This window comes from Centroberyx affinis, unplaced genomic scaffold, assembly GCF_046629955.1.
Source record: "Centroberyx affinis isolate AG114_WGS23_722 - 3 ecotype Tasmania unplaced genomic scaffold, CSIRO-AGI_Caff_v1 ptg002477l_1, whole genome shotgun sequence".
Lineage (NCBI taxonomy): Eukaryota > Metazoa > Chordata > Actinopteri > Beryciformes > Berycidae > Centroberyx > Centroberyx affinis.
In genome coordinates, this window is record NW_027280709.1 from 57,336 (window position 1) to 84,513 (window position 27,178).

Consider the following 27,178-nt stretch of genomic DNA (forward strand, 5'->3'; position numbering starts at 1 on the left):
CGTGTGAAGTTAAACATGGTAACAGAGTTGCCTATTTATCTGGTTAACATCAGAAAAGCAGTGTTCCACTTCTTCCTTCTGGAGGGCCACACCTACCTGGACTGTCGGGGAGTCACCCAGCACTAGGGGCCGGGTGGCCCCGGGTCACCCACGTGGGGGGGGTCAGGAGATAGGCACCTAGGTGGGCGTTTTTCCACCAATGTTATGTTACATGGCAATCACACCTGCTGTGCGTCAAAGACCGGTCAGACTGGGGTTGGGGGGCCTGAAAGGAAGCGGACGGTCGTCACCGTCGTCCTCTCCCCCCACTCTGCAGACGACGAAGAAAAAAGAGCAGGGCAGAAGAGAAATTAGAATTTATAAATGAAAATAAATCCTGGATACTTTCACCTTATTCCCAGTTTCCAATTGCCTTGCCCCCCTCCTCTCCTGCATTAATATGTATACCACGAGGCACTTCTTCAACCTCTGTCTTCTCGTTAAACACTCCAGAAATGTTACAAATAGCCAGGAAAGATAGGTATGTCCCCGACTCCTTGAGGAAAAATATTAGAATACGGGATGGTTTATATAGGCAGTGAAGCAAAATGGCGACTTTATTACGAAGGAGGAGTAAAAAAAAATCCTTGCGCTGGCTGGAGCTAAAGGGAGGCACAAAAATATGTTTAGTGCAGTAATTTCGACGGCTGCGAGACAGTTGGTTAGAGTAAAAGAAAACGAAGCGAAGGAAAATCAGCAGAAACGCCAAATCTCGGTCGGTTTTGGTACACTCCGCGGTTCCTTACCTCGGGATTATTTCGGTTTTTTATACGGATATTATCTTGGCGGCCGTGTACAGTATTACAGTAATGTGTGTTGGGTCATGCGCGTATCCACTCCACCTTTGACAGTTGCAACTACAGTCTTGAGGCAACTTGCAAACTCTCGCGTTATTATTATCTATATCGAGCAGATAATATTGGGGTTTCTGTCTAATAAACCCGCTCCAAAACCGGCTGATGCGGCTCTTCCGACGTAACGGCGTTCGTTCATGACGAAAACGGGTCAGGGCTTAAATTCCTTAAATCAACCTTCGCCAAGTGTTTTAATCTGAATGTTCTCCCCGCGCGTCCTCCAGCCGTGCAGCTTTACCAAATTGGGCAGGGAATATTGTAGTCCAACCTGTGGTAGGCTATTCTGGTTGCCTACTGTAGGCTTTAGTCATCCACTGCCAGTCCTCTACAAAAACCGCTGGAATAGCAAATATGCCTAAAATGCACAAAGCCTGCTGAGTTTGGAGTAAGTTGAAATCAAATAGCTCTACACAGCAGCTATGTGTAATGGTTTGCATAGAATGACATTTGTCTAATCTGTAAATCAAAGCAGGCTTTACATGCCCCTTGACAATAAACAGTGACTGCCGTGCAATCTCAAAATCCAAGGTCAATGAGGCATAGGCTATTAAAACTATTGATGTTAATGGTATCTTAATAACAGACATATAGGCATGTAGTCAATGCACTATTGGATTTTTAATTGCTGTTTCTGCAAGTGCATGTGCACACTGGGCACTGGCATTTCCTCCATTCAACTCAGCTGATGATAAATGTTTGACACATGTCTTCCTTGTATGGCAGCCCGCTCAGTGAGTCGTGCATGGCATCATAGCCACTTCAGTTGGGTTCAGTAAAACAAGAGGGGAGCTCTCAGCCTTTGATTGGTGGCAGTCACCATGACCTAATATTTCCTATTAGTGGAACTCATCTGAAACCATGATGTAATGCATGTATGTGACTGTTTTCAACTCTGCCAGTGGAGGGCAGGGTAGACTCATTTTTGTAGCAATCTTAAAGTATCTGTGGAGATTAAGGAGCTTAAAAAATTGTTTCCTTAATATCACTTATGAATCTGAGAAAGAGAAAAGACAGGGGGTTTCTTTCAATGACACCCAATGGCAATTTTTTTTAAATAAGAGTGTTGAAGGTTTTTGTATATCCAGCTACACAAGTCAGACAAAAAAAGGTCACATGGGAGAACAAAGTACCAGTAAATTGAAGAACTTAATGTAGTGTTAACCTCTCCGGTACATTTCCTAAAAGTCAAAATCCCATGTTATTTTAGACTCAATTAGAAGCTATCTCTTAATTTACCATTTAAATTAAAAAACAAACAAACAAGTTAATGTGTTCTGGTTGCAATCCAGAAGGAATTTCAATCTCGACCAGATTTCTTTATTTCCAATTAGGGGAACCTGGGTTTGTCTGCATGTGTGGTCCTGTAGGGGGCAGTGCTGTCTTGTGAGTTGTCAGGAGCTCCTTTTACTGTGTGGGAAAAGGGTCCCTTGTCATCTTTTAAAGTTTTCAAGTTGTAGTTTTCATTGGGCTTGTCATTTCATCTGTTTAAAGTGATTCAAACACATCTTGGGACTAATTTGTGCTGCCCTATCCACACTGCTTACCAGGCTTTGTGGGAAATTCAGCTGGTCCATGACACTATTAGCCTGACAGGCATTTCCACTGACTGACAGCTGCCTCTCCCCTGCAAAGATTGTCCCAGTGATGGAGTTCAGTCTGCCTCCTGCTGCTCTCTTTAATGGCTGTTAATGAATTGTTCAGGCAGGGCCTTGTTTGACCGGTGATAAATCCTTTTACAGTGGCAGTGATTTATGTTCCCACTCCTTCTTTGCTGAGTGGGCAAAAGGCTATTTAATGGTTTATGGAATAGGCCAGGTGGATTGTTCTGTGTCCTAACAGGCTGTTGAAGAGTCCATCCAGAGGCAGACTGTGTTATTTATTTACCTTTATTTATCCAGGGAACGTTGACTGAGCTCACATGCTCTTTTTCAGCACTGGCTTGCCTCACAGTCACACAGTGGCACACATTTACACCTGGGAGCTGCCCAGTAAAACCACAGTCTTCTGCTGTTGGCCGCTGTGCAGCTCCACTGGAGCAGCTGCTCAAGGGCACCTCAACAGTAGCTGATGAGGGAGGAGAGAGCAGTTCTCCTTCACTTTCAATGCTGTCAAAGGAGTGTGATCTAGTAGATCAAAGCCACAAACAGACAGCGATAAACAAGGAGGAAGCGGTCTCTCATACCAATGTGTTTCCCCCATTTTTTGGGTGCTGGAGAAAATAATGACGAAAGACAAGCCTTCAGAAATGAAACACAGTTTCAAACTTCATGGAGAGAAAGAGAAGACACTTAGTAGTAAACACCACCCAATTAACTCTGCAGTCCTCACTATCTAACCATCTGCCCCGTGGATTTATGCTCTGTCAGGGTTGAGAAGGCCACTGTTCAGTGAATCTGTTTATCATAGATGTGCCTTGTTATTAACAGGTGAGATGCTTCATGTCCCTCAGTAATTGGATCCCTGTGTGTGTGTGTGTGTGTGTGTGTGTGTGTGTGTGGGAGAGAGAGAGTATGTGTGCCGCTTCAGGCAGGCAGATCTGTTTTGCATTCACCGAGACAGAGTCATGACCCATGGATCCTGAATGACAGGTCAGAATGCAGGTGCAAATACCAGACACACTTCCCACTGTAAATATGATGTTTCCTCCCTGTAATTTGGCCATTTATCCAGCTTCTCTTTGTCTGTACTTACTGTTGATGCCAGATTTCACTTCTTAACTGCCTTTCTCTCTCATTCTTTGTTTATTGGAGTATAGGAATATGGATATGAACATGTACTATATTATATTGATAAGGAAAAATGGTTGTTTCATTGGAATAAATGGAAAGGAAGGAAGGAAGGAAGGAAAGAAGGAAGGGAGGAAGGAAGGAAGGAGCAATCAAATCAAGGTACGAAATCAAGTGTCAGAAGGAAGGAGGACAAGAAGGAAAGAAAAAAAAGACAGAGAAAAGCAGAAAAGAGTCTCCAGGCAGAGCAGTGCAGTAATTCTTTGTTATGACCAGAGCAGGTTATCTGAGAGCACTTTTGGGATTTAAGGAGGGGGCCACTGAGGTGAATCAGTTTTGCACCACTTAAATGAAACCAGTGGTGGACTGTTGTGCATGTGTGTGTGTGTGTGTGTGTGTGTGTGTGTGTAAAAGTTAGATAGAAACACAGGGATAATTAGAGAGCTTGCAAAGTCCACAACATTACTATGAAAATTAGGCTCACAGCTTCATCTCGATTTATGTATTAGTTTATTCTAAAAAGACAGCTTTCATCATGTTCCATTTTTTTTATATCTGTAAAGCAGATAAATATTTCCATTTCCCTTTTTTGCATTTCAAACAAACGATTCATCGATGATCGGAGACAAAGTAAACCAAAAGTGTTCATATTTACAGTACATCAGGTAATCCAAAAATAAAACAGTGTCTTTTCTCCCTTTTAACAGTCAATTTCTTACATTAATCCCAAGAGTCCTTCTCAAAGGATGGATAGAAGGATGTTGGAAGGAGGAGGGGGGGGCAAGCATTTTTTTTGTACTGTGAGTAAAACTTCATACAAAGCTGTCCACTGCTGTCTAGAGTGAGATCAAAGGCGCTTGCTTCACAGTCACGCTGGGAATCTCGCATCTGGGTAGCCGTCATAGTATTTAGGATTTCTGGGCATTTGAAATCACAGTGTCATGCCAGGGACAGAAAACGGGTAGAATACAACAGAAGCTTGTCCTTTCTCTTCATATTTGTGTGTGAAAGATGACATACTAGTGCACACAAAGGAGGACAGAAGCTGTGAAATCTGACCATCCGCTGGTCTACTCACTGGCTAATGCTGCCACTGTAACGGGAGAAGATGTATAATTCCTTCACCATACTCCAAAACATTTCTCATAGTGTATCCCATAGAGCGTCACTCTATTCTTCACCTACTATCATTTAAATTATTGCTTTCTTAAGCATAGAGAAACAGCCATTATCCACATTATCTCTGTGCCCCCTCAGGATCCATTCCATTAATAAAAGTCTAAGGTATAGTTACAGTATACACAGATCTACAGCGTATATTATTCTACAACGCTCAGATAGATATAGTTTGTCACTGACATACTGCAGTTCAGTCACAATACAAAAAGACTGATTGTGGGAATGACATTCTGCACATAGTATGACATGGTTTACAAAAGAGTGAAAAGGAAGAGAATGTGCTTCGGCGCAAAGAGTGCTCATGTGTTATATTCTGTTTTGTATACTCTTGATCCGCCAAAAGTACTATGCATATTCCTAAATGAAAATCCTGAGAGGAGAATGCACTGCGACCTGTGGGTGAGGAATTGATTACGATTGTATTGGCATCAGTCAAATGCAATTAGGGCCAGCTCTAATTCCTTTTGACCAGACAGTGTGGTCTTTGAAGGAAGGAGGAGACCGGTAGGTTTTCTTCACTTTGGATCCAGTGGCCAAATGGTGGCGCTACATGTAAACCTATTTTCACATCATAATCCAAGCAATCATCCACATGTTTTAAGCATCAATGGGTTCAAACGTTTGGGTAATATAAAACCATGCCGAAGAATAATTCACATAACGACCTCGACCCAAAGGGAAAAAAAAAACGTGAATCCTGTTTGTTCGCATGTAATATTTATGTCATAAATAAGCCTATGTGTGATTTTCACCAAGTTTCTCTGGAAATTGCCCGATCAAACCAACCCAAATGAGACAATGAACCAACAGGAGATTTGCTCTGATCGAGCATGCCAGTGACAGGCCTTCGTCGTCACCGGGGTTGTGAATCTTACATCTTATCACTATGATACAGTGGGTGCCCCTGCCTTGAGCAGGGCTTTGTCTCTGTCTCAGTGTCTGTAAACCAGATTGGCCTTGTTGAATGGGAATCCTCCAGTCTGGTTGGCATGTAGTCTATAGGCGCGTCCTCTCCCCTTTCACTCGTTGATTCTCCGCTCACATATCTGAGGACAGCAGCTCTTCCATGGCTCCTGGAGACGTATTGTGACAGGGGAGAGGGAAAGGGCTGCCAAATGGATCAGGGGATGAGCTAAGAGAAGTTTCCAAAGGAGGCTACAGAGAGAGGGAGAGAAGGGGGAATACATAATTAAGATTTGAATGGATAGAAAAAAACAGAGGCTGAATTGCAGTAATGGTTGTCTCTCACACCATGCCCTGACGTAACCCAAAATCCTTTTATGTGCCTACCCAAACAAAATATCTCTTTCTCTTGGCCTCTGTCGCACACAAAGACACGCTCTCTCTCTCACACACGCACACATAATAAGCATACATACACACTCCCACACCCACACACACACATGCACTCAGAGACCCCCTGCCTCTGCCCTCTGTTTGTCCTCTGTGCTAAGCCTCCCTTGTCTTGACAACATTTCAATCTCATCTAAGAGCCTTTCCAAAGCACAAGTATTGGGTTCATAACCCTTCAGACTCCCTATGTGGCACCTTACTACCCAATCCCCACTGAATTACCAAGTAACCAGTGTGCCTAGCCTCTCTCCACGATGATAAAGCACTGCACTCAATCACGGAGCAGCCGCTTCTAACATTTTAGCAGGTGCAAAGTTTTGAGGAAACTGCATGAAATAGGCTACTAGTTGACTTTAAAGAGAAGCAGAATGATGGCAGTATATGGAGATGCTGCAATGTCTCTTGTCTGGATTAATGTAGAGAAAAACACTATTACCATAACTTTAAACAGGGCTCACTAATAAGTAGGCTGAGAGACAGAAGAGAGGAGGGAGGAGTCAACATATGGGGAAGATAATACTGTATATGTTTAAAATAATTTATTTTAATCATGAAACAGAGACATCTAACATCTGTGTGTCCACTGAATCTGTTTAATTAATAAAAGACTAAAGGTATACAGTATACACAGATCTAGTGTATTTTATTCTACAATGCTCAGATATATAGTTTGTCATTGACATACTGCAGTTCAGTCAGTACAAAGACACGAGGGATGAGCTAATATATCTTTAAAATAATGGAACATATGTTAAATATTTACCAAATTATGAAATGAACCAGATTAACATGCAACCTAGCCTTTTTTTCCCTCAATGTCATTATCTCTCTCTCTCTTCTCTCTCACCAACAGATGCAGCCAGGTGGTTTCCCTGACAACTAGCCATTCGTCCCGTCCTGAAACGACACCAAGTGTCAGTGGGAAGGGAGGCTCTCCTCACCCAGACTGTTGGCATTTCAGTGCTAAGCCCTCCTCTCCTGATAGCAGAGGGAGACGCGCCACCTGTCTCTAGACACAGACAGATGTAATGTGGCACTGGAGTGAAGCTGAACCAGGAAATGATAGAGAGAGACAGAAGGATGGAGAGGGAGAGATATGACTAGAGGCTTGTGCAGACACAGAGAGAGCTACTTTTTCTGATAGAAATCCTTTTAAATGAGCTCCCAATGGAGTCGTCAGAGCCTAGGTGCAGCAGAGGAGAAGGCAGGAGAGGCGGATGAGAAGAGGGGTATGAACAGCACCCGGGCAAAATTTGTGTTGAAGAAAAATGTCATGTTCCTCTTTTTTCTCTGTCTGTCAAGCGCCAACTTTCATTCATATTCTAATTCATAGCTACAGTTCAGCTGGCAGGCACCGCATGGAGCTCAGAGTAAAGCCCTGCAAGGACTGCAAGGGGGTTGAAGGTGGATGGGTTTTTTGGGGGGAGGGGGGGTGGGGTGTTGGCGACGTCATCCGGTTTCAGCTAATTACCATCGAGACTCTGAGACATGGCAGATGGCTACACACACAAACATACACACACTTTGGAGAAAATCCGGTGTGTTGTGAGGAAGGAGGGACTGACAGTTTACTATAAAGACAGAATACAAACAAGCAGAGGCTGGAGCTGAGAAAAAGGGCAGATCCCCTGCCAGGCTCTGATCTGAATCCTCCCTCCCAAAAGCTTTCCAGATGTTACAACACGGCCTACACGGCTCACATTACCCTGAGAGAGCTCTGGCTCCTGGCTGTGGAAGACATCTCTACTCCTGACTGGCTGATGTGACACGGCCTGCTGTCCCCAAATGTCATGAAATAAGCATGATGTCTTATAATGCAAATACGTGCTCCGTGCACAAAAATGAAAAGAAATAGGGTTTCCCTACCACAAAAGGATTACGTGGAGGAGGCAGGACTAGAAACAGGCTGCAGTTTGACATTGAAATAACGCAATAGAAAGTAAAGGTGTGAAGGTTGGGGTGGGGGTGGTGGATGTGTTTATATATTGGCCTTCAATTCCAATGATCTGAGTTGTATTGCCAACACATGCCATGAATTTTTCAACTGTGATTTAAGTTTTTTTTTATTGAAATTTTTTGTGAAAGTTTTGTTTAACCATAACCAACACCTTAACTTATCTTTGACCTTTCCTTAATCAAAGTTGTTTTTCTTGCCTAAACTTAACCATTAGCAACATTGTCATGTGACAAACAGGTGAAAATGGCATGTTTAATTTGTGCTATTGTCACATAATCCTTTCCTGGTAGAAGAATGTAATCGTCACATTATTTGTGTCCGCAACACTTGACCTGTGTTTCAGAAATCTGTGCTTCACAAAATTGCGGGAGACCAGGTTGGTTGCAGCTGCATGACAACACGTCTTTCACCATTGTCTCTAGTCCAAATCTGATTTACATTCTTCCAATGTTCACACACATACAGAGGGAGCGCTGATGTGTGAACATAACATCAGAGTTCCCTTCATGCATTCTGTGGTTTATTATTCGTTTTAGAAGAAATAAAGAAAGCATAGGGAGATATTCGGCAGATAGAGAGAGAGGTTTCAAAGGGAGCTGATAAAATATATGTCAGAAACACAAAGCTTTTCACTGAAGACAAACATACCAAAGAAGAATAACTTTCAGCCCACGGCACATGAACCCTGCAGCCTGGTGCAGTCATGGAGTATCTTTCCTGGTGATTGTGCGAGGAGCAACTTTTTCCACAATACTTTGCAACAGAAGTAATGTGATTCTATGCTGAGTGTGAATTGCAATTACAGTGCTTTGAGAAAGTGAGCCTGCCCCAGATGGACTAGCATGGAGCAGAGAGCAGGGAGCAATGATGACTGGAAGAGTGCTATCAGACCAAACCTTCTTCCAGTATCCGCCTTCCTTCATTAACCTATTTACCTCTCTCATCTCTCTATCTCTGCGATCTGTCCATTTAATCCCCTGTATTTATCTCTGTCTGTTAGGGTTAACATCTCACCTCCAATCGCAGATCTCTGTCCTCTTCTTTGTAAATGCCTCTATTCTCCAAGTTCTCCATTCTCCATATTCTAATTTTATCCCTCAGATACCTCTGTGCTCTTTCCTTTTCTTTGTCCCTTTAATTCTTAATCATAACTCTGTATTTTATGTTATGTGGAGGTGGGGGAGAGAGAGAGAGAGAGAGAGAGAGAGAGAGCAGATTCCACAAAGCTTGGGTCATGTTAAATCCTGATATCATGGCTCAGATCAGAGACAAACTCATATCAGAGTCAAGCTTATTTGTATTTTCGTGCTCTTTTTTTTTTATAGCGAGATCAATATTTAATTTTTGGCAAATCCATTGGAGATGAATCAGATCTGACAGGCGGCGTGACACAAGGCTCCACTAAATCTCAGTCACACAACCTTACCAGAATTGTATATGGATGGGAGAAACACTCAGGGAGAGTGGCTGGCAGTGTGTGTTAGGGTGTGTGGAGTGCTGCGAACCGAAGCCTGTGCTTTGCCTCTCAAAGATGAGCATGAGAGCAAGTTGGAGGTCTGTTACTGTGGGACAAGTCAAGTTCAAGCCAACTTCAGTGCAGTTTCGATTGACATGGGGGAGAGTACATGATGACAGAATTTTCATTTTGGAGTGAACTGTTCCTTTAAGCTCCTCCATACCCCAACCTTCACCTCTGCTCTCATCCTTCACCCTCTTCACACTCCTCACTTCAACCTTCAACACCTAAACAACAACATCATCACTCCCTCAGCATCTCTCCCTCCGCCGCTTCCCACCCCGTCCCACCTTTATCACCTCTGAACACCCTCCAGCCCTGTGAACCCCAGGTGTTTTATGAGGCCACCCAATTAGCTGGCCCTTATAGCTCAGAGTCAGGGCCTGTTGAACTGGCAAATCACATTTGCACTGCTCTATTAATAGAAGTGTCCAACAGCATTTTAATTCCTAGCCCTTCCCATTCCATTCCATTCTCCTCCTCCTCCTCTCTCTCTCTCTCTCTCTCTCCCTCTCTCTCTCTCTGTGTCTCTCTCTCTTTTACATTGCAGAGGGATTGTGGAGCTCTTAGAAAATCGGTGGGTCCACAGTAGTTGATGCTATTCCTCATTGTTTTTGTTTAGGTCCCATGAGTGGGTTGTGGGAAGATTAAAATGAGACCCCAAAATATTCCAGAGAAATGTATATCATAATTTACTGGCTATATTGTATTACCAAGGCTTCCCCAAGTCTCTACAAAAGCCTGGTCCATACAAAGCCTGGATGTCCCGTTGGCTCAGTGGGCTAAATCGCAAACCATAACGTCATGAGTTTGAATACAGCACATGATTTTTTCTAAATTGATAAAAATATCTACCTATTATATATTATATGTACCAAGAGGGAGCATTTTGTTTGATAAGATGGATCAATACCCTGCAAAATCAGTTTTTGGCTGTGAGAAAAAAAATCTCTAGTGAACAATAACTGAAATCCAGTGCTGTGCAGAGTAGAGAAAGGTTATGCACATTTCACTGTGAGGACTGTTGGCCATCAGTGGTTACAGCAAACAACCAACAATCACTACAACAGCCAAAACTGGCTAGTAAGAAGCAAGCCATGCCAACAACTGAATCCAGGTCAGCAGCCATTGACTGGGCCCGGTTATTGATGGCTGGATAATAAAAGTGTTTATAGAAACACATCAGTCAGCCTGGGGCAGGGCAGCAAATCAAGAAGCCCCCCCTGCTGTTAAAACCACACACACTGCCACAAAGAGATGCACTCCATTGTCCACCTCCACTTAAGTCACAGCAGGCATGCATGGTCACAGACTCCCCCCCTCCCAACCCAACCAAACCCAATCGTTCTCTGTCTGTTACTTTCTCCCTCTCTCTCTCTCTCTCTGTCTCACACACAAAAAACACAAAACACACAATTACTCACAGAGATACCCATACACAACAGTTACTCACACTGACGCACACACACACACACACACACCCCCACACACACACACACACACACACACACACACACACACACACACACACCACCTTATCGGTCTCTCTCCTTACTTCTGCTGAGGAGCTGCAGGTTGCGGACCTCTTCTCTGACCTGCAGCTGGAGGACTTGCTGCAGCACCTCCTGCCTCAGCGTCTCCTGGACGATGCCCATCCTCTCCAGCTTCTCCCCATTCAGACGCAGCAACGCCCGTCCTGCCAAGGAGGAGGAGGAGGGGTATGGAGAGGGAAGAGGGGAAGGGTAAAAAAAGTTAAAGTTGCGATGGCTCTCTGGTGTCCGCTAATTTAGAGCTTTAGCCCTCTTCGGACAGCATCAATATTGGGGAGATCAGTAATTGATTTTCCCCATGTACATCCCCATGTAATTTCAGTCAGTCATTCGGATGGTAAAATAATTTACTGGAGGACCGTGGTAATCCAGGGACAGGCCAGTGTGAATATGTCACGCAACGTCAACCACAGAACAGCAAAGCAGGCAAAACTCCTCAAGTGGCTCCCTATATTGTACAGAGTGATGCTGCTCTGTCCCGCCAGTGGTTATACAGCCCTTGTAATAGAGAAGCCTCAGTAATTGTGTGAAACACCAGATGTTGATCCGGACGGGAGTAAAATTACCCTAGGATGTTCGAGCTAACTCAAAATACAGTAGGTCATATTGGTATTGGTATAACCAGAGAAGGTCACTGACACGTTTGCTCCGGACAGGAGAAAATTCCTGCAGTCTTGAGGAAATTATTTCTAATCACTAGACCTCCCCTGGTACTACTAATGCCATCCGTGGAGAGCTAATGGCTGCTAAAAGAGAGCAGCAAAGTGGCTCAGTGGTTAGAACTGTCACCTGAGAGCAAGAAGGACCTGGGTTTGATCCCTAGCCTTTTCTGTGTGTGAGTTTGGAAGTTCCCCTCATGTTTACGTGGGTTTTCTCCAAGTGATCTGGTTTCCTCCCACATTCCAAAGACATGTAAGTCAGGCGGATTGGAGACTCTAAAATGCCCATAGGTGTGAATGTGAGTATGAGTGTGTTTCTCTGTTTATCTGTACAGTTTTGGGTGCTTTTGGGGTTAACTTTTTGAGTTTCCGCTAACGTTGGACAGCAGCACTCCCTGCAAACTGAGAGGTATGTAAAGCTCTACAGTGAAGTAATTGCTTGGCATGATGGCAAAAACTAGGAAAATAGGGCCCAGGCTGAAACTAACTGCAATAATCGTTTAATAGGAGGATGTATAATGTCCTATTGAGTGTGTGTTTGTAATTGTGTGTGTGCATGTTATGCCATAGTATGCAGGTTGACCAGCTGATTTACAGTCAGGGGTAAGGTGTGTATGTCCTGGTTAGCGCTGCAGCCCTAGTTAGTGGCGTGGCAGTAAAGGAGCTGGCATGGGGAGGACTGCTCTGTTTACTGGGGCTGAGTTTTACCACAACAGTAGGCGGTTATCCCTGGGGACAGACACATTTAACATGCCATTACCCACAGTAAACATTGCAGCTTTTACAACCAAACTGCTCTCATCGCTCAAATACAAAGGCTATCCACAAACCTACATGTAGATGTGTGACACGCACACACACACACACAGACAGACAGAGACAGGACAGTATTGGTAGGGGAGCCATGTCCTTCACTGGTGCAGAGAGGAGAGGAATCCATCATACCTGCAGCAGCACTGTACGATGCCCAAATCATAATTAGACTCATTACTCATGCTGCTCACTCTCCAAATCAATCCATCCATTCCCATTTCCTTTCCTGGAAACATGAGCAAATCCTCTTTATCTATTTCTCTATGTATTTACTGTATGTATGCATGTATGTATGTTTTTATCTATCTCACACACACACACACACACACACACACACACACACACACACACACACACACATTCTCTCTCTCTCTCTCTCTCTCTCTCTCTCTCACACACACACACATACACGCACACAAACGCACACACTCACACACACACTAACAATTTAGATAATGGGCCGGAATCAGTGGAGGCCATTAAACTGTGCTTGTTATTCCTTTATATATCCATGAAGAGAAGAGAGGAGAAGAGGAGAGGAGAGGATAGAAGAAAAAAGATTAAAAGATAAGAGGAGAGGAGAGGAGAGGAGAGGAGAGGAAGATGGCAGAGGAGAGGAGACTCTATGGCCCTCTGTCCCCTTCTCTGAGCCCATGAAATATAAATGTCCTTAATAGCGAGTCAGTGGTCATATTTCATCAGACAGGACGTGGGGCGGAGGACAGATTCATGTGTCTGATAGTGCGGTAGACCGAGGTGGGTCTGTTGTGGCCCTCTGTGAATTCAGGATGGAGTCTGGCCTGAGGGCTTCCCAAAGTGCCTGTAAAGACTGGAAAAGTAAAGCATTATGGCCCCAAGCGATATTAGGCTAAAACTAGAGACATTTAAAAGGTAGAAATCTCCTTCCTCCAAAATGCAATTTGTCTCTCTCACAGAAATAACAGCAGCAGAGCAGCAAAAAGGGAAAAAATAACTATGTACTACCACCACAAACAAGAAAGAACAAATAATGTGTCACTGCACTTGACTGGTACAGCAACTTTTGGGTTTTGAAATGTCGGTTGCCATCCATATTTCACACCTGGCACCAGTTTTGTCCACTGGTTGATGAGGACTGGGATTCAGTTCAAGAAGTGGCGAACTGCTTGACAGTCTTGCCATGCTTTCAGCTGTTTGACGACGCTGAATTTTGAGCTGACCGCTGCAGTGTGCACTGTCAAGAATCAGACTGCAGCTCTGTCTATTCCAATCCATCCTCCTCCTCCTTATTTTAACTATTCCAATCTGCACCAATACACCCTCTGGAGGTAACACTGAAATGGGATTTCAGCTTGCAGAACACATTTGGTGAAAGTACCAAACGTTTACAAAATTCAGTATTGAATTCAATCTTTCGGAACAGAATAGCAGAAGTATTGAAATTTCAGTTACCGTGACAACTCTAGTCTGTGCTGGGACCAGTGTCTTCAGTCTAAAGAGATGCAGCACTGAGGGGCGTGAAACTTCTTTTCAGCCAACAGTTTTGTGTGACTGTCAAGTGCTTGATACTTTGTTGGCAGCAAACAGATGCTGAAAATCCTATCAGGGAGCAGCAATAATTGTGAATTACTTTCACAGCCCAACTCTTTGAGACATGATAGAGCAAATGAGGACAGAACTGTCAGCCAGTCTTTGCCTTACAACCAGATGGACTGGAACAATACGGACAATAGCTACCTCTATTATGGGCAAGGCTCCACTCCCCAGGAGACAACGCCATGGCAAACCAGTTAGCTTTCATAATGGTTTCATGGATACGTGTGCGTGTGTTTGTGTGTGTGCACATGTACTTAAAAGGCAGTTTGTTTATTTCCATCTCCTCAGAGTCCAGGTGCTTTCTGTTTCACGCACATGGACTGGAACAACCCGTCTCTATGTGAACACGACTGCCTAGGGGTTACACAACAAATAATTTTGCATTCATTTTTTTTTTTTAAAGAACTATCGGTAATCTCTCTCTCTCTCTCTCTCTCTCTCTCTCTCTCTCTCTCTCTCTCTCTCTCTCTCACACACACACACACACACATACCCCAACCTCCCCACCCCATCTCTCCCACGGCCCTCCTCTGTCTGTGTCTCCCAGAGGCAGTAACAGTATGTCCTAGAAAACCACTGCCCTTGGTCTCTCTGAGTGTACAAATGAGACAAAGCAGATGAATGGAGCTCAAATCAATTCCCCTCAGACAGACTTAATACAGCTCCTAATAATTGCCTGCAGATAGGGAAAGTGGTGCTGTCAAAGGGAGAAAAGAGACACAAAAACAAAAGCTGTTTCAATAGAGATTGCTTCTCTCAATTTGGCTTCAAAATTAATTGCTTATTAACAATGTCTGTGGGCAAATGGGAGGCATTTCTGCCTTGGCAGGGATGATAATGACACTTAAAACAGACTCAAAGCAATCCAGAAGGGAGGAAGGTAAAGACTTCCCTATAAAAGAAAAGCCCTTGGATTAAACCTTTGATAGCAGAGCAGTTGAGTCCATGCTTCCCCTAAAGGCCTACATATTGTATTACATTACTGTCAGCTTGTATATGGCATCAAGGTTGAGTCTGTAGCCCTAAGTCTGTTTCACTATGTCTATCATTCACTTTCTCTTTCAGCTGTTTCACTTACTATTCTTCTCTCTCTCTCTCTCTCTCTCTCTCTGTCTCTCTCACACACACACAACATCCTTTCAAACACCCGCTCTGCCACTATGTCATTCAAACATGCATACACACCATGCCGTGATTTCAATACTGATTCTAAGTATTAAACTTTCAGAATCTTCCAATATTGAATCTGATCTGATCCATAATACTACTACTACTAATAATAATAATCTTAGAACACCTTTTGAAACAAAGTTACAAAGTGCTTAACAAAACACCAGACAAGGAGAACGATAAAAAAACAAGACAAAAAACAGCAGTAATAAAATGAACAGATTCATGAAATAATAAAAGAGAAGCTGATAGTTATCAATCTAGACAGTAAAAACAACTACAAAAGTATGTTTTTACGATTTAAAAGAAGACACTAAAGAAGCTATCCTGATCTCCTCAGGCAGCTTGTTCTCTCTTATTCTCTCTCTGTCTCAATACAGAGAGGGAGAGCGATAGATAGATAGAGAGAGAGAGAGAGAGAGAGAGAGAGAGAGAGAGAGAGAGAGAGAGAGAGAGAGAGAGACTATTAGTTTGGGGTCACTGGACAAAAATGATATGTCATGCACATAAAATCCACTTCTCTCCCTTCAGTGAGATCCAGCATCCTTCTGCGTATCAGAAAGGCAGAGAGGCATAAAGTCATTTGATTTCTGACATGCAACACATGGCCTTTGGTATCATGTTTAAAAGTATTGAGGCAATTCTTTGATACTGATACTCTGTTTCAGTGTTGTAGCTTGATGTCTGATACCTGTATCGGTATCAGAGCATCCATAACAAACACACACACTGACACATGCACACATCATTTGCATAAAAGACACTGAAAACTAATGACCCTGGCAAACTGAAATTCAGCTGGACATCAGCGAGTGAATACATAAGAATAATGGGATCTGAGCTGCTCTCTCTCTCTCTCTCTGTCTGTCTCTCTCTCTCTTTCTGTGAATACATAAATACTAATGATCAGATCAGAGCCGCTGTAACTATGACAGTGGCAGCATCCCTCCTCATAGGCTATGTTAACCCTGAAGCAGACAGATAGGTATGCGTGTGTGTGCATGTGAGTGTGTGTGTGTGTGTGTGTGTGTGCATGTGAGTGTGTGTGTGTGTGTGTGTGTGTGTGTGTGTGAGTGGTGGCTGACCCTACGGCAGAGAAGAGCAATCTGTTCTCTGTGAGACACTAAAAAAGAGGCTGCTCCACCGTCTGGTCTCTCAAGGCTGGGGACTGTGTGTGTTTGTGTATGTATGTATGTGTGTGTGTGTGTCTGTCTGTGTGTTCATTCATATGCACATGCCCATTTGTGTTTGTGGGTGTTGTGTGTGTGTGTGTGTGTGCACTTGCATGCATTTGTCTTGGCATGCTAACAAGCAAATGTGTGTGTGTGCCTGTGTGTGGGAGGGGGGGATTGTTTGAACTCTGAACACGATAAACCACTACTGTTTCCGCAGCTTTCCCTTTCTTCTCCAAAAATAGACTGCACTCCTTTCGTTACCTCACATGAATGCCTTTTAAATCTCCTTTGCAGAGATTTGTAAACCTGTTTCCAGTTGAAAAAGCTAAGCTGTGGAACCAGGAAACTAAAAATAAAACTTGTGTGAGATTTGGTAAGCCTTTTATGGCACTGGTTTGCCCCCACCTCTTAGACCACAGCAGCATCACTGCTGTACTGTGTTAAAAGAACAGAGGTCACTGAACAAAGCCTGTGTAGGGAATATGTGTGTGTGTGTGTGTGTGTGTGTGTGTGTGTGTGTGTGTGTGTGTGTGTGTGTGTGTGTGTGTGTGTTTGTGTCAGAGCAAATCATGTCCTGCAACAACCTCCACAAGTCCACTGCTATGTAATTTGGACATTTTGTGCACTATCAGTACTTTTGGAGATGAACATTAGCTGTCAATTACAACAAAAGAGGCACAATCAGAGATATGAGGCTTTAATATAAGACAACACATTTGTTTGTGTGTGTGTGTGTGTGTGTACACGTTACCTGTGATGGCGTGATGGGAGAAGGCCTCTACATAGGTCAGGTAGTTGTGAGGACAGTGTTTCTTAAGCCACTTGCAGACATCCTGCTGGGTCCACAGCACCACGGGTTTGGACAGACTGGACAACGTCGGACTGGTGTGGTACACAGTGAAGGCTTCACCTGGACGCAGCTAAAACACAGCAAGCAGAGGGTGTCCAATTAACTGGCGGTGTAGTGTGTGTAATGAGTAAAGATATTAGCAAGACAGAGTGAGTGAGAGAATGAATGTGTGTGTGCGTGTGTGTGTGTATTTGGGTTGTAGTTTCCTGAGGTATGACAGCGCATTTTGGTATTATCACCTTGTAATTGCTCTAGCTTGCTTAAATATGCGGCATGCCGGATTTTCTCATTAATGAGAAATTAGCTGGGATGATGCATTCTAATGCCACAGTTTGCTCTAAAATCCCTTCCGGTAGTTTTGGTAAATTACAAATTAAAAAATGTGGAGCAGAGAAATAAATACACAGAAGGAAAACAGCTTATTGGGGGGGCTTTAGATTGTATTGCAATAATAGCCCCCCATTGTATTGAGCTAACTTTAACCATTCGCATACTAAAAGGTTATCATCTACATGTTAATGCACATATGGAAATATTAGCAAGGAATGACATTCACATAATGAGTTTGAACATAAGGTGTAAAAGCTTACAGGCATAAAAAGGACAAACAGACGCTGGTCCTCTGATTAAAATGAGCACCCAGTTTTTCACCTCTCAACCCTAATTTACAGAGAAGCATGCAAAGCTGCCATTTCCACCGCATCACCATATTTTCTCACACATTGCTCCAATTGTGTAGAATATGCGAGTTCACCCCTCAGTCAATAATGCATCTTGGTATGCTAATTACATTCCATCTATTATTTCTAAAGGTATCAACATGAGCATGAATGCTGTGCAATATTGTAGCTGGTATGTTTTTGTTTTCTGATGTAATTTTTCATGACAGCGATATCTTTTATTGTGGCACCTCAGCATATTGCATAATGTGTGTCATTTTGCTGTGACATTCTGTGCATAATATTCAGATGTGTCAGTGTGTTATTTTGTCGCCTGGTGACTGACGTGTGTGTGTGTGTGTGTGTGTGTGTGTATTTGCATGTGTGTGCATTTGTTAGAGCGTCTCTTTTCCAGGTCAATTCTATTATGCAGGCAGCACAGCACTAGTTGTGGTTGCATCTATGCGAGTTGTCACCATGTCTGTTATCTTTATCTTTCAATTACATGAGCGCACAACAAATCTCTCTTTGCCTAACACTAGATTTCTCTCTATCTCTCGCTTCCATTGTGTCGCATGGTCATGTGCAGTGAATTTATATGGACATTAATAAGGTCACAGCCAGTTCACATGGTCAGAAAACACAGCATCTCCTTGTCCTCTCAGCTCTCTGTCCTGACTCGCTCACATATCTAATCCATTCATTCATGCTCTGACTGAGCCAACTCTACAACAAAGGCTTTCGGCTGATTTTCAATACATTTCAAAACACATGCTGAACTGCTGCCAAAGATTCTGCTCCATAACTGACTACATTTAATAGGATTATGCATGCTGAAATGTCATACACACAAAATGCAACTTGCACGCACGCATATGCATGCTTAATACCCAACGTTGTCACTTCTGCTTTTCCTTTTATGACACAAAGACCAGCCTCCATAACACTTTCACGTCTCAATATATAAAGACTATACGACAATTTATACCTATGCCAGCTGCCGTAATAAGATCTCCTCCCGTCAATTTAAGCACAAATCAGCCCTATCAAGTTCTGGCTGGTCCACTAGCTCAGCGCGTTCTGCTTTGTAGGCCTTAATTGAAAACAACTTCATCTCTCCGCTCCAGTGTGTTCGCTGGTCTTCTAATTACGCACATACTTCTATCCCGGCTCAATGGAGCGCTGAAGCCATTTTAATAACCCAAATTTACTGCACCCCCCATCGTTAATTGAGATTGAGTTAGGAGAGGTATGGAAATGCTCGCTCTTTCGGATGATTGAGTGTGGAGGGGGGGCAAAAAAGCTCCTTCATCTTAGGATGGCTATTATCTCTATCGGCAGTGAAATGGGGCTGCTAGCATGCTGATTTAGTTTCTATCATCTTTTACAATCCTCATATTGACGCAAGGCAAATAAATCTGGGAGTGACTGTGATATGCAGGAGGCTAGAAGATACAGGAGGCAGGGAGAAAAAACTTATGAGGAAGAGTGTTGCGGAAAGCTGAACCACGGGCCGCGCGAGAGAGAAAAAGGAAGACTGAAGCAGCTGCGAAGATCAGGAGGCAGAGAAGATGAAAACGATACAGACGCGGAAAGACAAGAAGGAAGTGAAGGCAGCGAGTGGAGGGGTGGGGTGGGGTGGAGGTTGGAGCAGGGCAATCAGTAATTTGATGCCGGCTCACATCTCTGCGTGAGTAATGGCCTTCATCATCAAGGAGCCAGACAGAAGGGAAATGGAACGACGGCTCCCCATCATCCCTCCTTCTCTCTCTTCCCTTCCTCGCTCTTCTAGTCCTGTTCTGTGGCACATCCATCAGGCTCTATCTCTGCTGGCCAGTTCTCTGTTGTCCCCGTTCACCCTTTACCACCGCCCCACCCCACCCCCACACCCCTCCTGAGACCTACTTCTGTCCAACAGGAGGCGCTCCCTCATTCATTACATGCAGGAGAGGAGGGGGGGGGGGGGGGGGGGGGGGATGGAGCGGGTGAGATGGAAGGATGGGGGAGGGGAGAGAAGGGGGGGAAGGCAAAGGGAGTGGAGGTATGATTAGAGATGGGGAATATAGAGGAGGGAGAGGAAGAGGGGAGGCAGGTAATACATAGGCATTGTTGATACACTGTAGTCAGTAGCATAATGATTGGAACAGACAAGTCTTTTGAACTACTATCAGCTTTTGATTATGGATCTTCATTGCCTTCCCTGCTTAATGATGTTGGGGAAAAAAAACACGAACAACAGAAAAGAAGAAATGACAGGTGGCCAGTGCAAGTCACACACAAATACAAATTCTCTCCAATTTGACTTTGACTTCATCTCTAAGGAAAAATCCACAAAAAGACACTGAATAAACTCTGCTAACTAAATCTGTTATCTTCAGACGACAGCATATATCCGGCAAAGACAAGTTCCGTCTCTCCGTTATTCCCCCCCCGTCTTCCTGCTCCTCTCCCTTCCCCCTTCCCTTCTTTCTCCACATCCTCTGCCTTCCCTCTCTGGACTTCTCTATTGATCACTCTGTTTGTGTCTTCAAACAGCTTATCCGCCCTTCCCTGCTTACTTTGTTCCATCATGTCTCTCATCCCCTTGTATTTGCTCCTCATTTATTTTTTCCTCTGCCTGCACGACACCCTTCCTCCATCTCTCCCTCCCTGTCCTTCCCTTTCTCTTGTCTCTCTTGCCTTTCTATCTCTCCTCTCCCTTGGCTCCTGCTACCTTGAACACTGAGCGGCTTTCTGTGGCCCTGTGAGTGTGTGTGTACGCATGCTCTGCCCCCAAGTGTAGCTGAATCAGGGATTAGTGGAAAGTCGGGGGAGCATGGGGGCTCCTTAAAATTCACTCTTTGTGACCGATAAGACCTCTCTTCCAATGCCTGCCCCTGTCTCCGCGCATCTAGACCCTGCCTGACACAGATCAAAGATGCTCAGCCAATTAACGGAGTAAAAATCTGTGTGTGCGTGTGCGTGTGTTTGGGTGTGTGTGTATATAAGTGTGACCACATGCATGAATGTCACGGAGCAGATGGTGATGCAATAGTAATGTCACAGTTATGGGAACGCCACATTCACACCTCCATTTCTCTCCCTCTGCTCGGCCTCCTTTTTGCTGTCTATCACTTGGTCTCTAACAGGTTAGCAGACATCCTTGTATCCGCTAATGTCTCTCTCTCCCTCCCTCTCTCTCTCTCATCTCTTTCTCCATTGTCATTATTTAATCAGACCTTTAATCTGTCTCTTCAACCCCAAAGACCCTGACGGATCCTGACACCCGATCCTTCATATCCCCCATTCAGCGGGACACGCAATCTTTCATATCTCCTTCACACCTCTCTCCCTCACCTCTCATTTGATCTCTTCCTTCATCCTTCTCCTCTCAGTATCACTGAATCCTCCCCCTTGTCCCTGGCAGTGTCTATTGCATCATTTAGTACCCTTGTGTCTCCCACTGCTCAATCCTGCCTTGTGGGTATGTGTGTGTGTGTGTGTGTGTGTGTGTGTGTGTGTGAAAATGTTTATGTGTGAGCATGTGCGTGAATGTGTTTGTTTCCCTGTTCCTGTTTCTGTGTGAGTGTGTGTGTGTGTGTCTGTGCGTGTGTGTGTGTGTGTGAACTGTCAGCCTCTGTCAACTTCCTACAACTCAGCCTTTGGTTGTCCTCAGGATTCAGAGTGTGTAAATGTCTTGCAATCATGAAAAGGGCCAGATGGGATTTCCACAAAGCTCTCTGTTAACCATGACTCAGACCGACATGTCACCGACTGTTAGGACAAGGACAATACAGGCTAGAGCATTTCTACCTGACTAACCCCCCATCCCACCTCCCCATCTCTCTCTCTCTCTCTGTCTCTCTTCTGTGTCTTTCCAACCCCCCAAGCTCTGCTGCAGCCATCGGGCATCAGCACAGCTATCAGCCATCAGCCATCGAGGGAATGCTTCCTTTGAAATCAGTGAAAGCTGCTCCACTGCCCACACTATTCATGTTGCCCAGTGGAATTTCCCAAGCTCAAAAATCGCCAAAACTCAAATATTCTTGTTGACTGATGCACAGGTATACTGAAATAATGAGAAATGAAAGAAACAGTGATATTTGGTTGTTTTCTGGTGTATTGACTTAAGAGTCAGCCATACGAAAACGGACGGATGGATTTCTGTCCGTTGGATTGTTTTGGAATGTGAAACCTACAAACCTACAATCATCCCAACGTTATGCCAGGTTTCTCCGCTTTATCTTTGTTGATGATGATGATGAGTTGTACATCCTCCAAGTCTTGGTGTCCATTTTCCCCAAACCAAACCCAGGAATGCCTCCTTCTAACTGACTAAACGGATGGTGACAAATCCGCCTATCCAGAAAAAGTTCAACCAATTTGAACTTTCTGTCTGTCAAAGCGACTGGAAATCTGACAGACCCGGACCTGTCATCAGCCCTGTCCAGACGATGGACATCTCTCATTGAAAATGAATTGAAAATGACATATACAGACAGACACAACGGATCAGTGTCACCGCCCCTGATGTTCAATTAATGAGGCCAAACATTTTTCAACGTGACAAACATGCTCCAAAAAGCAGATAAATGTATAAATGTATAGTGTCTGGCTGCAGTTGGTGAGTATATTGTGGTTTGTTCTAGCTCAGCTTTTATGCACATAAAGTACCTAAGCTAAATGTATATTGATGAATATAGCACAGATGCTTTTCCTCTCTGCTCCTTTCTCCAAACAGTGCAGTAGAATGACACATTGACGCAATCCTGATGCTGATGCAACAGGACACACTTTGTGGAGTTTGACAGTTAGTCTTTCTGTGTGTGTCTCTCTCTTTCTCTCTCTGTCTTTCTCTGTCTTTCACTCTGTCCTTCTCTCCCTCAATTCACAGCATTACAAAAGCAGACAAGCAAGACAAAAACAATAACTAACTAACAGTTGCAACGACCCAAGGACACAGATGGCTGAACACATAATAATAAATCAGTCTGTATCTCTCTCTTCCTCTCTCTCTATATATATATCATAGAACAATATCTTTAAACGTACACCTCAATACTTGAGATAATAAGCGTGAGTAAAAAAGCAGGGAACCTCAAACCCAAACAAGCCAAAGGTTCTCATTAAAAAAGAGCGGTCAAAGTGTGAAGGTTTTGTGTCGTATATTTGTCAGCTTCTCTCTGATAGTTCGCTGCCTCGTGTTTGTGTCAGCTGAGAAGGTCAGTGCCTGTGTTCTGTAATGAGGAAGGGAAAATAATCACAGACTGGTCTACCTCGTCCGCCCACCCAGCTTGGCAATTTAAATAAGGGCTACACTTACTACACTTTCTGTTACACACACACACAGGCAAATATGTTTACACACACTCACACACACACACACACACACACACACACAAAACCCAACTCTGTCCATAATCAGCTCTGCTTGGTCCTAATATAGGGGGGAAAAAAAGGCACAGTGGCTGCTGTTACTTCCCAAATTGTGTCTCTTTTATCCTCCCTATCCCCCAAGCTCATCTAAAGGCCCTCGCACAAGCTGTGTGTGAGACAGCGAAATGAGCCTCCCCCCCCCCCAGACCCCCCCCTCCCCGACCCCTCCCCTCACCCCATCTGGCCACCCAGACAGCAGCCAACTGAAAGATGGCACAGAAGGTGTGCCAATTACACAATGACTCATTATTTGGAAATATCATATTAGCGGACGGGGAGCCAACAGGTCTCCCTGCAGCAGCGTGCGTCGTCATAGCGTCTGCACACACACACACACACAGGTAAACGCTGGGAATCTGTATATTTGCATCCGTTTATGTGTCCTGTGCGCTCGGACGGCGCTGCGAACACCTTGGCGGGAGCATCTTTGGCGCTGACAGCCAGGTTTATGCATGCATGAACACCGATACACATCTAAGGTTTTTGTCCTCCCTGCTGTCCCCGTTTCTCGTCCTGTCTCCCCTGACTGTCTGATCTGTCCATCAACATGTGTGTCTATGAAAGATTCATGCCTCCTCTTTGAGTGGCTCTGATTCCCTCTCCTCCCCTCTAACTCTGTGCTCTTTGTCAGACTTTCCCAAATAAAGCGTTTGGCTGTTGCGTCCCACTATAGCAGCCCAACCAGTGCTACTAAATTTTCTCACTCATAGATGAAGGAGGCGCTCTACTCAGCAGCAGGTTGTTGGTGTTGAGATTCACGATCAGCATTCTATTGCTGCTTTTCATACAACTTCAAATGGGTGTTGTGAAATTTGTTTTAGCTTATTATCACAGTATCAGCACCTCTTCAACAGATAGTAATATGCAGCCCGAGGGGGTGTGTGCGTGTGTGTGTGTGTGTGTGTGTGTGAGTGTGTGGGATGAGAGGCTGCATGGAGGCAGTGTATAATTTGTGATATTAGCTTTGTTAAATAGTTGGGAAAGGCTCCCCAGGTCCCACCTTATACACAGGAGCTGGCCTGTGTTTCACTTAACTGGCTCCCTCATTAGAGCTGATGTGTGTATAACCAACATAATGGAGTCTAATCTAATCATCACTCCTCAGAGAGCCGGACACACACATACCGGACACAAAATGCACACACACACGCCCATAAACATGCATACTGGAAATTGCTAATGCACGCACACATACAAATGGACACTGGAAACACACACACACACACACACACACAAACACACACACACACACACCACACACACACATCAGAGAGAGCTGGACCGCTCTCCCATTTGTTGAATAATGCATAAAGGGGCTTGTTGCCACAAGGAAACGATAAGGCATACTTCTCATGGTATAGAGGAGGTTTAATTATCCATTCTCTGTGTAATCACATGGAAACAGCTTCCCACTCGTCTTTTATTAATTCTTTCACAGTTATAGCTGAGGGTGCACTCTGTTATGAATTATTGAACATTTTAGAGGGTATATGTACATCCTACAGCCTCACAGTTACACACTTCCTTACAGGCAGAGGGGAGACTGAATAAATGACCTCCACTGGGCTCCTTGCTCCTCCAACCAGATCCCCTTTATGTGGAGAACAGGAACCAGGAAGGAGCCTGTTATGTCACATGCAGTTTTAGGTCAAACACTGGAGGAATGTCTTAAAATAGATTTTTGCCTCTTTGTTTTGCTTCGCTCTAGAGCTGCACAGATGGGAGTCCATATTGCATGAAAGCAATGTGTGGAAGTAAATGATGGTCTGCGGTCTGGCTGCTATGCTAACATTAGACTGCTGATAGACCTTGTGCCACCAAGCAGACTACCTGCATTCCTCACCAAGCAATCAGCATTGAAATAACTTTCACACCTGTGCTTATACCAGTCAGTTCTGTTAACACTGTCTTTGGAAAAAAAAGCATCTCTGAGCTGTATGAGCTGTATGATACACTGTTTTTGCTGAAAATGTGTGTTGGTGAGCAGTCTGTATGAGCGCTGTTATATCACAGGCAGTGAGATAACAGCATTTGTACCAGTCCTCTGTTACATAACCAGTTTCTCTCTGGTGGTAACTAACACAGGCCCAGGTGAGACCAGCCAACATTATGTACAAGATAAAACAATTAGACTTCCTCTACCACTGCTCCAGTGAGATTTGACTCTTAGAAACACGCAGTACAATCATTGATGCTGACGCACGAATGTATTCTCTCATCTCTCTGATGGTAACAGATTAGCTGGCTTCCCACAGTCTTAGTTTGACATTTTCTCCCACCCAAACCATGACAACTGCATTGTCTCTCTATGTGTGTGTGTGTGTGTGTGTGTGTGTGTGTGTGTGTCTGTGTGTTTAAATCAGCCTACCATACCGCTGAGCACTGCTGCTTGTCTGAGTCCCAAAAGAGTCTTTGTAACAACTGACAATGGAGTATATAAGAAATAATAAAAGAATAAATAAAGCAATGGAAAAAATGCAATGCTTTTTCTTTTATAGCCAAAAATATTTGGTAGTTGCATTAGTTAACTCTCCCTCAAAATGACAAAAAGTAATAAAAACACTAACCAGATGTGAATTTAGTTGAATTGCCACCAAGATACTGCAAAATGCAGTTCAAGTGGTAACTTGCAAGATTCTTATTTTTTGATTTTGGCCTTTTCCTGAGACTACATGGTTGCAACCCAGTGACTGGAATTTATTCATTTTGAAGAATCCTGAATCAAGATTATGCACAGAGCATTTCACAGTGGATGGCTTCACCAGGCAACTACACAGTAAGCAATGGACGTAAGCACTGCCTTTCTTTCTCTTTCCATGTTTGTTACGGTTCAACCTGCCCACTTTTGAACAGGCATCAACACCCTGTTTGAACCGAAAACACCTCGAATTACGGAACCAAGACATCATCGCAATGTAGTTTCCTTGTGACTTTAATAACTTATGTATGAAATATGTCGTGAAACCAATCCCACATGGTGTCAGTCCATGTGCGTGGACGTCTTTATACCTGGATGCCCTCTGTGCCGGGCTGCTGCAGTAGCTTGACGGTGCGTGTGTGTGCTGTCTTCTGGCCGCGGCCGTCGTGCCAGGTCAGGTTGCTGCCTCCGGCGCGACGCGGCAGCTGGTAGCTCAGCTCCTCAGCAGACACCGTGTGCTCCAGGGAGGCACGGCAAAAACTGAAGCTGGACGCCGCTGGGCAGGGGAGAAAAAGGAAGAGGAGGAGGGAAGAAGAGAGAGAGACAGAAAGAAAGAGACAGGCCGAGAAGCAGAGGGAGGAGAAGGAACACAGATAAGTACTCACTTTGTATTGTCATTGTTTAGGGGCTTTCATACACAGTGTCCACATGCTGAGCAACAGGAACACCAAAAAACAACAAAGTAAATGATTGATAATCCTCTAAGAGCTTAACATGCTGCATGCACTCCAGAGTAGGAGCTTTGTGTACTGACTCTCATTCAGCTACAAACAGATGGCTATTTTGGTGAGGGTGGTAGGCAGCAGCGTTACTCTACTGTGATCACCAATTACGCTGAGTGCATATTCAACGAGGCAATGTACGATCCTTGGAATTGTGTCTCTCTTGCTAGATAAATCATTGATTATTTAAATCCTGCATCATGAATATTTGATTTTTTGATTGATTCCCTTACTCATCTCTCTCCCCTACAGCCTCACTCCCTTTCCA

General features: G+C 44.1%; 2 protein-coding genes across 2 annotated transcripts in view; both read right to left on the minus strand.

The window, feature by feature from the left end:
* Window positions 1–569, minus strand: part of znf512b (zinc finger protein 512B) — a 28,565-nt gene extending 27,996 nt beyond the window's left edge. Inside the window, 1 exon segment of the mRNA XM_071534034.1 lies at window positions 97–569. The gene's annotated coding sequence lies outside the window, so the exon portion shown is untranslated.
* Window positions 570–5,866: 5,297 nt separating this feature from the next.
* samd10b (sterile alpha motif domain containing 10b) lies at window positions 5,867–26,691 on the minus strand (the record flags this gene model as incomplete). The annotated part of the gene is made up of 4 exons (XM_071534036.1): window positions 5,867–5,953; window positions 11,180–11,320; window positions 17,318–17,486; window positions 26,500–26,691. Coding segments are annotated over 4 exons (525 nt in total), but the record flags the coding sequence as incomplete, so codon positions are not given.
* Window positions 26,692–27,178: the final 487 nt, after the last annotated feature.